The following is a 12,298-nucleotide window of genomic DNA, read 5'->3' as shown; positions in this document are numbered from 1 at the left end:
ATCTCTGAGTGGACCTGGGGGGACTACAGCTGGTTTGTAACAGGTAACGTCAGAATGTTCCCGCCTGCTGATGGTGACTTCCTGTTTCTGGATGGTTCTGCACAGGAAGTAACTGAATGAAGCTGCAGATTAAAACGTTTCTAATGTTGCTGCAGGAGTAGCTGCAGATCAGTCAGTCAGCGATTTACTGCAGAAACACAAATATTACAAAATATTTTGGTCTAGTTTGTAAATATCTCAGTGCACTTAAAATAAGATAAAATTGACTTAGAAGTAAATTTTCAGCAAGTTTTTTTTATAGCTTGATTCACATTGATACATCCGTAATATAGATTTTAAAAAGTTCTAGTTCATCTGTTAGACTATTTTAACTATCACAGGAAAAATGTTTTAAGTGAAATAATCAGCTGGGGGAACTAGAACCATTCCATCAATATTAAGGGATTATTATAAAAAATCTTGCTGAAAAGTCACTTTTATGATAGTTTTCCTTTTTCCTGTTAGCTGAGATATTTGCACTAAAATCTAGACAGAAATACTTGATAAGATTTATTGTTTTTAGTGTTTTGTTGGTCTGAATTTGGTCTTTCTGTTTTTTCTTCCTCAGAAAAGCTCCAGTCCTTCGGTCCGGGTCTCCCTAAAGACGCTCTGGACCTGTACCCGTCCTCGGCCCCCTGCCCCACCACAGTGCGCTGTCCGGAGAGGGCCTTCACCACCATGGTGTCTGACATCAGGGTCACCTGTCCCAACAACGACCTGGCCAGGAGGGCCGCAGGTAACCAGCCCAGCACCCTGCACTGCTTACCGCCAGCCTCCTCTGAGCCCGTCAGCCCGGCGGCATCCGGCCAGGCAGGTTTTATTTGTCTTCCTCATCTCAGAGCGTTGGCGCAGACTGCAGGCTTCATTCATGTCTGTCGTCTTCCAGGTTTACGTTGCGGCTGCAGATTGGTGCGTCACGGAGGCTCTGAGCCTCTGGGCCTCGTTAACATCGCTCTGAATTAACCTGACATGTTGAGAGACGTGACTGAGGGTCATTTCATTTCTCTGCATTTTTAAACATGCATCTCACTTAAAAAATAAAACATAATGAGCACCATTTTATCTCCACAAATGAGTTTGGAGAATCATTTCTAAATCAAGCATTTTAATCTAATGCTGCTTTACATTTTGACAAAAAGTGAAAGAAAATAAACCTTTTTTTAACATCCTGTATTACAGTGGTGAGCACCGCTAACTAAAGAGTCAGTTATGCTAATCCTAAAGCTAAAGCTCTACACCAACACAGTAGAATAGAAGCTAATGCTAAAGTGCTAACGCCAGTTCCAGTGATATCCACCTTTTAAAGAGAACAATATCAGTTTAATTGTGATAATTTACATGTTCTGTAAATATTGTTGGCTATTTATGATGATCACTTGTTTCTGTCCGAGTCGAGGATGAAAACAGAAGTAATTTGAAAATACTTTTTTTTTATCCAGATAAGAATGTTAGAATAAAGAGTGAAAAATGAAAGGGAGGCCTGAGTACAGCTCCACCTACAGGAAGGTTCCAGTATCTGCAGGAAAACAGTTTACATATCAGAGCATGTCATTTTTGACACATTGAGTTTCCCGTATTTTTCACCGTGTTGTGTTGCCGTACATACTCTTTCTGCTGCTGTTGTGATGTTGCTTTTCTCCTCCGTCCTGCCAGCGGCTCTCAGCTCTCCGGTGTATCGGTACGTTGTGACCCACACGCCCTCCGGACCCGTCAACACGTCCAACGGCCTGCTGCCGTTTCCCAGCCGCTTCTCCTTCCACTGCCTGGATGTTCTGGCATTCTTTGGAGGACTGGACCGCTTCCTGGCCAAACCTCTGTCTCCTCAGGACCGCAGCTTCCAGCAGCTCTTCACTCACCACCTGGTCAACTTCGCCAAAACAGGTGCTGGTTCTGCCGGGTCTGTGAACCAGTTCTGTTTTAACCAGACCTCAGATCAGCACCGGTGGAGAGTTTTACACCTAAAATGTCAAATATTTTGGTTCTGTTCCAGCAAAGAGGGAAATACGATGATCTTCTACCCAGAATGCTGATTATTTTTTACTATGTGCTGCAATTTGTTTGTGCATCTCGTTTATTTACATGAATGTTGGTTTTATCTATTCATTCAATTGTTGATCTGAAATGACCTGCAGGTGAGCGAAAGCTGCTTTACACCAGTTTAAACTGGTTTAACCCAGTTTGGACCAATTTGTATCAGACTGATCAAAGACTGTTCCTCAAACCTGGTTTAATCTGGTTTAAACTGGTTTAATCTGGTTTAAACTGGTTTAATCTGGTTTAAACTGGTTTAAACCGGTTTAAACTGGTTTAAACTGGTTTAATCTGGTTTAAACTGGTTTAATCTGGTTTAATCTGGTTTAATATGGTTTAATCTGGTTTAAACCGGTTTAAACCGGTTTAATCTGGTTTAAACCGGTTTAATCTGGTTTAAACTGGTTTAAACCGGTTTAATCTGGTTTAAACTGGTTTAATCTGGTTTAAACTGGTTTAAACCGGTTTAAACTGGTTTAATCTGGTTTAAACCGGTTTAATCTGGTTTGATCTGGTTTAAATAGGCTGAACTGGTTGGTTCCAGATGGATGAGCCTTGTTGGGTCTGACTGGGTTTCACCCTGGGATCTGGAGGAGAAGGAAGAATATTGATGTTTCCATTCATCCGTCCGTTTTGCTGACTTGATCCAGTGTAGAGATTCATATTAATCCGTTTTATTTTCTTATTTGTTTTATTTCTGTTTGTGGGTTATATTGTTGAAATAAGACCAGTGAAATATAAAGTGAAGCCACATCACAGCAGGAGTCCGTCTGAAACCCTGATCAGTGTTAAACCAACCAGTTATCTGCTGAGCTAAACTGGGAGAACTGGAAACCCAGCTGGTGGATATTCTGGTCACACACCAGCAAGCATAAAATACTCTGATCTGCAGATCTCAGTTTGTGCCACCAGATGGCGCTGTTTCCAGCTGTAAGCCGTTTTTCAGCTGTTTTCTGCCTGCAGGGAGGATGGAGGCGGCGTGGCCGGAGTACCCATCAGCCATTGCTCTGCTGTCGGAGAAGCTGGAGGTGAAGAAGAACCACTCGTCCACTCGCTGTGAGCTGTGGGAGAAGAACGGTCTGTTCGCCTACGCCTGGATGAACTGAGCTGCTGGTTCCACGCCCTCATCCTGCTGCTGTAACGTTCTCCACCCTAACAGACATTTTTCAGCTTAAATTCCTCGTTTGTTGTGATTTTTGACGCTTATGAACCAGTTCAGCTGATGGTAGTTTAACAGTCCGACCGGATCTGTTGGGAGTTTAAACAAACATGATGGATGTTTCTGGGATGTGAATTCATGCTTCAGTCTGCCTGATGGAGCTGGAGACTAAAGAAAATGAGAGAATTCAGGTGGAGAAGTTTAAAATGGTGACAGAAATAATAATAATTTCAGATCCATAAAGGGAAAAAAACGATCAAAACTCTTCCAACCACTATGACTGTCATCATGAAACCAATGTTTCAGCTGGTTTTCTACCTGTAAAGGGGAGTTAGTTCAGCTAGAAATGACTTCAGCTGCTGTTTGCTGCTTCCTACAAACAAACTGAGCCAAGCTGAGAGTTTTAGGGTTTAAATCCTTGAAGACGGACCAATCAGATCTTCATGTTTTATGTTTTTTTTACTTCATTTTAGATCAGAATTTACATTTTCCAACATTGTTTAAAAGAAATAAAACATTCCTGTCCCATCAGGAATCAAATCATATTGAAAAACCCAGCATTAATTACCCTGCCTGGCCTGTAGGTGGCGACAACTGAGCTGCAGCTCAGTGACGTTTTAATCACATTTTTTGCAAATTAAATGCAACAAAGCTCCACCTCAACCACCCCAGAAACAAATCCCTAAACAAGTACATTCATAAATTACTGAATTATTTTTTTTCAAAAGACACAGAAAGTAAATTTAATTTAAAAAAATACTTTAAGACTGCTGTTGGATCTCCTGTAGCAGCCTGTGTTACAGTGGGGTGAAGAAGCCTCTGACTGAAGATGCTTTGTTGAAAAGCTTTCAGAAGTAAAAATAGACATGAAATAATATCCAAAAGACTTAAAAATATATGAACTCTTGATACAATTTCACCTTTTGGTGAAAGTTGAAATGTTGGTTGGTGCTTCACACCTGCTCTCCGTCTCGGCCCTCTGCCTTCGTCCCTCCCGTATCACAGGCGTGGCAGTGGAGAGACAGATAAAAATAAGGAAATAAATTGTTCAAACAAAAATAAAAACAGGTCAGAATAATAAGTACGTGTGAAAAGAATTTAAAACTTCAGGCAGATCTTTCAGGGTTGACGTCTAAAAATCTGCATCTCTATTACTTTTTATATTTTCTTCCAATAAATTTTTGAAATTAAACTTTAGTTGGAATTTGTACTTTTCCCCCTCAGAGTTGAACATCTTCTCTTTGTACATATCTTTGTCTGCTGCTGAGTGACCAAAGCAGAAGCAACATAAAGTTTTTGTAACATATTTTAGTAACTAACCATGTTGAGACATGAAACTCCTTCCTGACTTTAACCTCTAAAGTTTCTGTCAAACATTTAATGCATTATTAATCAAGCTGTGACAAAAATCAAATTACTTTGTTCTTGTACAACAAAGTTAAAAAATCCCAAAGCATGACACTGTCACCACCGTGCTTCAATGTGAGTGTAGCGTTGCCATGGTGATTAGCGCTACGTTTGGGCAGCAGGTTGAAAAGCTTCCTTTCCTCCTTTCTTTCTCCTGTTGGGTTAAAACTTGTTTTATGGTCTGTCCCGCCTGCTGGTTGACCTTTGACCTCTCAGATTCATGACCTCCCCTTCAGCCCAGGAGTTTCATAGCTTTGCCCTTTCACACCAGGCGTCCAGCTGTTCTATTTTCTTGTTTTTCTAGATTTTTTGTAGCTCTAGGAGACGTTCAGAGACCCGATTTATGATCCAACCTGACCTGCATCTCAGCAGAACTTTGTCCCCGACCCGTTTGGAGAGTTTAAATCATTTGCATTTCACTTTTACTGAATTTATTTTGGATTTGTTCGTTGTAAAAACAGCAGGGAGTGAAAGCATGTCAGTATTTCTTATCTGTCATCGAAATGGATTTTGTATTTTTAACAGAAATGTTTGGCAGCCGTATCTGACGTCATAAAAATGAGGCAAAATTTAACTTTTCATAGGATAACATAGGAGTAAATATTGTGTGTGAAATATTAAAGGTTTTGGGAATTTTTTTGCACTTTGCAGAGAACAAATCACTTTTTTAATGTTTGTATTTTCCTGTTTTAACACATTCCTGGTGTCTGTTGCTTTAAATTGTTTAATGATGTGTTTGTGGTTTTCAATCATGTCTTATTTTGTGTTTTATGGGAGTTTCACCTTTTTATATGATCAATAAATGGACATAATGTGAAAATGTGTAGATGCTCTTAGATTTCCTTCATCTGCTGTGCCAGAGAGCTGAACTGATGATATAAATAATGCTCATTACTATTTTTATATTTTTACACCAAATGTTTGGCCATAATGCATATAAAGCACAGAGGTGGAGGAATGATCATCTGGACTCATTTGGCAGCCACAAATAAAGTAAGAAATTACTTTTTTGTATCTGCAAATGAAAAGTTGCTCAGTTGTGGTAGAATAAACAACCCTGCAGAAAATGTTGACTTTTAAAAAGAAAACTTTTCTAAAAATCTGGTGGGCCGTTTCCACTCATGCTGAGAAGATCTGGATATATTACTTTTATTTCTGCTAATATTTCTAGCAGGATGAATTTAAAAGCTATTTTTTGTCAAACGTGAATTCTGTCCATTTCCTTGGTTTTCTATGGAAATCAGTGCAGCTGTAATCCAATATAATCAAAACAATTGTAGTTTAAAACACACCAATTCAAACAAATTCAATGCATATTGCTAACTCATATATTGTCAAATTTCAATAATATAATTTTAACTTTTGAGACAATTATTAACCCATTTTGTCCAATTTACAAATAAATACAGTCCAGTTTGTGACAGCTACATCATAAAATCAGGTTTTCTGTGTTCTGTGGCTCTTTCTGATTTATGAAATGAATACTGTCGTCTTGTTACCTGTAGTTAGATCAGGAAGAAAGTGTGTTTTGTATAACGGTAACAGTTATTTTCTTGTTTTTTGCGGGATTTTGTTTAGGTATCGTTTCCCTCTCAGACCAGTTCCCGTTATTTCTCCTGTCCCTGCACTACCGCGTCTGTCCAGCAGATGGCAGCAGAGCTCCGACCCGCTCGGGCTGTTTGTTTTGAGTCGGAACTCTTCCAGGTTCTGTTTCTTTAAGGCCCGGACCGTTTCGGCTGGGATTCGGCTGCCGGTTGCCACGCCGCGGCGCCTGCTCAGTGCTCGGAACCGGGTCCCGGAGCCCCGCTCTCTGCGTGCGGTTGGACCGTCGGTCGGTGACCTTATGTGGGGGAGGCTTTTGTTTTCAACCCGCTGCAGGCTGCACTTTCACCGGAGGATGCCAGGACGAGCTGCGGCTTCTCCTGCACGGACAGCGCAGAAATCCACAGAAACACGGTGAGTGGGTTTGTTCCTGCGTGTTTTTATTCTTATCTATAATTAGAATAATCATAATAAAATAATAATAATCACGCACGATGCTCGTCCACGGTCTCCCATCAGGCGATGTTCAACCCCAACTGCGGGTTTGTTTACCTCCAGAGAATAAACACAGTCTTCCGGTTCCGAAGGTTCGGATCACGGTAATACCGGTCCGGATCTGTGAAAGCAGTCCGGACAGTGTTGAGGCATCACCGCCTGGTTCAGATGGAGGCAGCGGATCTCAGGCCTGACATCATCAGAACCAAAATATATGAGGCCAAAACGGAACCAGATTTAAAATATTTATCATTATAACCTGGACATGGATCATAATATATTAATCTGCGGAGATTATGATGGATTTTAACATAATTTCACAGCTGCAGGTCCAGATGAAGCTCCAAATTAAAATATGAACAAAACATTTTCATTTTCAGTGTCTGACATTAAATCAGACTAAAATGTTTCTGTTTTAGGTCAAATAGGATGAACTAAATCATTTCTATTTCCTACAATCCAGAGTAGTTATTTACTTTCTTCACATCCTACATTGATCTGTTCAAACAGCGGGAGGCCGTCCATCCATCACGCCGTTCAGGAAGGAGACGGTTCTGATGTGAAATCTTTAAATCCGCTCCAGAACCAAACCAGAAACCGATCATCTGATGGTGAATCTGGGAAGAGAAAATCATTGAATCCTGAACGGCCATCAGAGAAGAAGAGGCCGTTACACCAAAAGCAACATAAAAAACTACAGTTTGTAAATGTTGGAGTGTTTGGAGATGAAGTCCATCATTTGGAGGAAAAATGGGAACACCACCCCAACTGTGAAGCTCGGTGGTGGCAGCGTCATGCTGTGATGATGATTCAGTGAGGACAGGACTGAGTCATTCACAAATCAAAATGCATCATGAGGAGAAAACATGTAAAATATTAAAATCCTACAGTTTATAAGGAAAACTGTTAAATATTGAGGGAATATCTGATTCTTCCTCAATATCAAAAATCAGAAAAAGATTATTTTTCCTATTATTTCTTGTATTTAGCAAAAAAATAAAATAAAATAAAATTAAGGTAACTGACCTAAACTGAAAAAAAAAATCAGATTTAATCGCCGACATTGGGGAAAAATCTAAAAATATAAAATGTTTAAATATCTTGTTTCGGCTGCATTTCAGGCTAATTTAGAGATTTTATTTTGTCCAACACAATGAGCCCAATGAGACATTTAATGTCAGCAGATCCCTGAAGCCTTTATTGCTGTTCTGTTGGTGGATTGTTTTGGTTTGAGTTTGAAGGCAGGAAGTCCGGCCCAGAAGAACCGCGGCCTTCTGCTGGGCTGGTATCAGAAACTTTAAGGTTCTCATTCGTTCTTCAAAGGAAAGTTTTTATAGATTCAGATGCAGGATGTAAAAAAGCTCATTTTCTGCTCTCATTTGATCCCAAACCCTGAGAGGATCTCCAGCCTGGTTTCTGTAGCGAGCGCCAGGCCTGGTTTGGTTTGTCGGCCGTCCAGGTGAAGGAGTGCCGTCCAGTCTCTCCCAGTTTGGGCCTCCACCCTTCAGACTGGGACTGCCGCCAGAACTCGTGTGCGATTTACTCCCAACCGCAGCAGCCGCCACCATATGCTTCAGATGACAACTTCCTCTGGGAGCTTTCAACAGCCAGACCTCAGTAGCAGCAGAACTGCTGCTTTGCTGCACGTTCAAACGCTCCTCTGCTGATTTATAAGCTATGAAATCATAACCGACGGAGGGAAGAGTGTGTTTCTTCTTTAGAAAACTTAAACTTATCTGTGTCTGAGCTCATGCTCGGGGTCTTTCTGAACACCATCAGTTTAGGAAAGAACATCATGTAACCAACATGGCTGGAGAAAAATCTACTGACTCCAACCAGGAAGCGAAGCAGGAAGATTGACGACCCGTTAGGTTCTGTTCTGTCTTTTTTCATTCGAGCTGAAAATGTGAGTCTGACTGGATAAACTCTGGCCCAGTTTCCAGCTGCAGTTCGCCGTTTCCTCCTCATCATCGACATTCCTGTCGAGTTAATTTGGGATTTTAATGTGTTATTTTCACTGTTCTTTCTCCAGGAATGACTAAACATCAACTTCCGTGGATCTGGGTGCAGAAGCTTTATTTATCCTCATATACAAGCTCAGATATTTAAATATTTGGGTAAATGTCTGTTAGCATGTTGCATCTCAACCAAACAAGCTCCTGGCATCGTTCTGTCTGCAGGAGAGTTTGTTTAAACTGTTGGTTTCCTGACTCAGGTCCGACTTTGAACATGTTTTAACAGGGCCAGAATCCCAGAATCGTAATGTTGACCTTTGTAATCCGGTCCAAAAGCAGGATATGATCCGTTCATGTTTCGGATCATCTTGCTGTAACAGCCAACTGGTACCAAGTCTCAACTTTAGACGATAAATTCCTGCAGTTAGTGACCACAGCCACCCCGAATACTTGAGATCTCATATAAAAACTCTGAGACATTCCCATTTTAATAGTTCAAACACAAAATCTGCCCCAATATGCATTAATACACTAGGTGGAAACCGATGCAGTGGAAGCTTCTACCGTCTTTCCTTACCTGTTTTTTGCACCAAGGATCAGACTCCTGGATTGGCTGCTTTGGAAACACCAGACAATCGCGTCTCAAGCAGCGTTGCTTATTGGTATTTCAGCTTCTCAAGCTGCATTTTCTTCCAAATACACTCTGCGGAAAAATCATTTGGAGTTAGGAAACCACAACTAGACGAAGGATCTGCTGTAGCTGCTGATCTGAAGAGGTGAAGACAAAAAACTGGGAGGTATTTGTCCTTTAACCATCCACTTTGTGCAAACAGCTGCAAAGCATGATACAGCCACTGCCATGCTTGAAGGTTCACTTCCTGCTCTTTGGTTTGGATGCCTTAAACCCAGAAGCAGTCTGATCTTTGACCGTGATGCTTTTCTGTTGAGGACGTTTGGCTTGTCCACGCAGACAGCAGCAGGTTTTAGGTTCTTCTGTCTTGGCTGGTCCAAATGCAGCTGGTGGTTCCTGAACATCCTGTCCAGTTTCCATTGCTCTCAGGGAAGTGATTTGGGTCATTTTTCTGTACCCTAGCCTAGCATGTCCAGCGCCTTTACGTTCTTACCTGAATAGTTTGAGTTGTTTGACCTGATGAGTTGTGTAGAAATAGCTCAGTTTTTTCTTTTCTAAGCTTCATTAGGTTTTCTTAAATTTCCTGTTTTGACCTTGTTTGTCAGTATATTGATGCAACAAACCAAATATGAGGCTAAATAAAAGACAAACCTTGAGACCTTAAGCATCAAGAAAGTAAAGGGACGATCTGATGGGATCCTGTCTGCCGGCCTGGCTGCTGATCATCACAGCTCTTTGTCTGTTTCTGCTCCTGCTGTGAGAAATGGAGCCTTTTGCTTTGTAATCCTGCTTTGGAGATATTCCTAATCCAGATGCTTTGTGTTCTGCAGAAAGCACAGATTACCTGAGCATGTCCTGCCTTTGTGTAGGTCCAGACGGATGATGTAGATCAAGCAGGATTAATAATCTCAAAGATATACATTTTTTAAGTTTAAGTACCAGCTAAACAAACCATGTAAAATCCAAAGTTTATTCTTCTGACACAACTTGGTGGTGTCCTTCGTGGTACTGATGTGAAATCCACAGATAGTTTTTCAGGCGCTAATCTACCATCAGAAGTCTTCCTGACTGGGATACAAGCAGACAGCTTGTAGAACCATATTTCTCATTGGGTGTTAGAGCGGTGTGGGTTTCATCATGAGCCTTTGTCATGCAGTTTGAACGCGTGTTTGGATCGCTGCTACATTCATGACCCAGTTTGGACCAAACTTCAGCTGTCGGACCGTTGGACCTCTGGTCCACTCAGACTGAAACCCTTTCCCAAGCGTTACCTTCACCCCTAATGCCATTTTGGCCCTGGGCCTTTTGACATCTCGTCTCAGAAGTACAGAAAATGTGTGTTTATGCTGCCAGGATTTCCGGTGCATGTCCTCAAGTGAATACTCAATCTCACAGCTTCGTTGGACAGTAGTGGGACTGTTGAACAAAGCGTAAAGAGTTGGATGCAAGTGGTGTGTCTTGGCTTTAACAATAACGATGATTTGTTTAGTTAGACCACACTACAGCAACCAAACCCACTGGTGTGAACATAGCTAACCCTAAAGATCCTAAACCATCACCTTACGCTACCATGTTTGTTGGTATGAGGCTCCAAACATTGATCTTTGTTGGCCAAACATCCCTAATTTGGTCTGATCTGTCCAGAGCACATCGTCCCAGAGGCGTTCCTTCTTCAGGCTCTTTCCTTTTACCATGACTGTATCGTTTTGCTACGCTAGCATGAATGTACATTACTGCGTTGATCTTCTGTGAAGTCATTACATTCAAAGCGTGCTTAAGTGGTTCCAGCTCATCCCGTTGGTCTGGACGCCAACAGTCGCCCACTCGTTGCTGCTCTCCGTCTCTAACTCGCTCTGCTCTCCTCTCTCTGCAGATATTGACATGAAGAAAGACATCGAGACTCTAATAGCAGAGGAACGGGCTGACATCATCTTAAAATATGCTACGGTGAGTCTCTACAGAACGAGCTTCCTGCAGATCTCCTGCTGCAGAGTTCAGAGAACTGGCTGGTTGGTTGTGGGAACACTGGGAACACTGGGAAGGATGGAAGCAGCACTTAAGATGTTTGTTTGTGAGCTGTGGTTGGTGCCTGAGTGGATGACAATAAACGAGTGGTAAGATTTGTGTTTGGCTGCCAAAGAGCTTTGATTATGCAACAGAGTGTTTGTGTCTGATGTTAGGATTACTGGAGAACAACAGATGATTTACAGGGATCTTTACCTGCAGGAAAACCCAGTGATCCGGGTGAAACTCCTGCTGGTAGCAGATTCCCAGACTGTCCTCTCCAGAACCTGAATGCAGGTTTCCAGCCGTCTGGGTTCTGGGTTTAAGCTTCCTAAAGAAATGATGTTGACTTTTTAAAGAGTGGGAATCAATCTCCAGCTCTCTGTGTAACTGAATATACCGTTAGTTTGCTGACGTCTCTTTGATTTGACGGAACTTTAATTTAACAAAGTTCCTTCAGAACAGAAACTTTTTACTCTAAAGCAGCAGCAGGATTCCTGGAAAAGCCTGGAAAACTCTGGAATGTTATAATTTAACAGGTGGGAGTGGAATCCATCCATCCGTCAGTCGGTCAGCAGCTGGAGTTGTGTTTGTGTGTTTGTGGGTCACTGTTTCTCATTCGATTTGCTCATAAGCTTCAGTCGTCTGCAGAGTCATCTGGTGAACCTCTGATTGGTTGATGGAAATGATTCCTCACAGCCTCCCATTAGGAAACAATCAGAAGTTTTTGTTTCGTTCTAAGTTCAAAATATCAGGCCAGAGTGATTTGAAATGTTTTAAAGTTTTATTTATTTTAAAAACTGGTCCAGTTCTCATTGTCTGAGTATCACTGACTGCTGTCTAAAGCAGGTTAGCTACTGACTGCTCAGAGCTGCTCCAGACAACCCCTCTGTGAAAAAAACGTACTCAGAAATCTGAGTTGGTTTTATTGTTTCATTCTGAGCATTAATCAGCTCAGCCTCTCTCTGCGGCTCCACAATGTTTTTACTTCTCTCACGTTCATGACGCTGAGATCCCAACTCCTCCTCCTCGTTC

General features: G+C 41.6%; 2 protein-coding genes across 2 annotated transcripts in view; both read left to right on the top strand.

The window, feature by feature from the left end:
• LOC103151156 (para-nitrobenzyl esterase) overlaps positions 1-5,455 on the top strand; it is a 22,499-nt gene extending 17,044 nt beyond the window's left edge. The window contains exons 8-11 of the mRNA XM_016681167.1: positions 4-43; positions 608-775; positions 1,693-1,920; positions 3,034-5,455. Coding sequence (XP_016536653.1) covers positions 4-43; positions 608-775; positions 1,693-1,920; positions 3,034-3,176 — 579 coding nt within the window. The 3' untranslated portion in view covers positions 3,177-5,455. The remainder of the gene's footprint in view (positions 1-3; positions 44-607; positions 776-1,692; positions 1,921-3,033) is intronic.
• An 841-nt stretch (positions 5,456-6,296) lies between these two features.
• LOC103151143 (USP6 N-terminal-like protein) overlaps positions 6,297-12,298 on the top strand; it is a 16,257-nt gene continuing 10,255 nt past the window's right edge. Inside the window, exons 1-2 of the mRNA XM_007571029.2 lie at positions 6,297-6,592; positions 11,133-11,206. Coding sequence (XP_007571091.1) covers positions 11,141-11,206 — 66 coding nt within the window. The 5' untranslated portion in view covers positions 6,297-6,592; positions 11,133-11,140. The remainder of the gene's footprint in view (positions 6,593-11,132; positions 11,207-12,298) is intronic.

This window comes from Poecilia formosa, unplaced genomic scaffold, assembly GCF_000485575.1.
Source record: "Poecilia formosa unplaced genomic scaffold, Poecilia_formosa-5.1.2 Scaffold272, whole genome shotgun sequence".
Taxonomy (NCBI): Eukaryota; Metazoa; Chordata; class Actinopteri; order Cyprinodontiformes; family Poeciliidae; genus Poecilia; species Poecilia formosa.
Note: the sequence above shows the minus strand (reverse complement) of the source record. Positions and strands in the feature narration are given on the sequence as shown.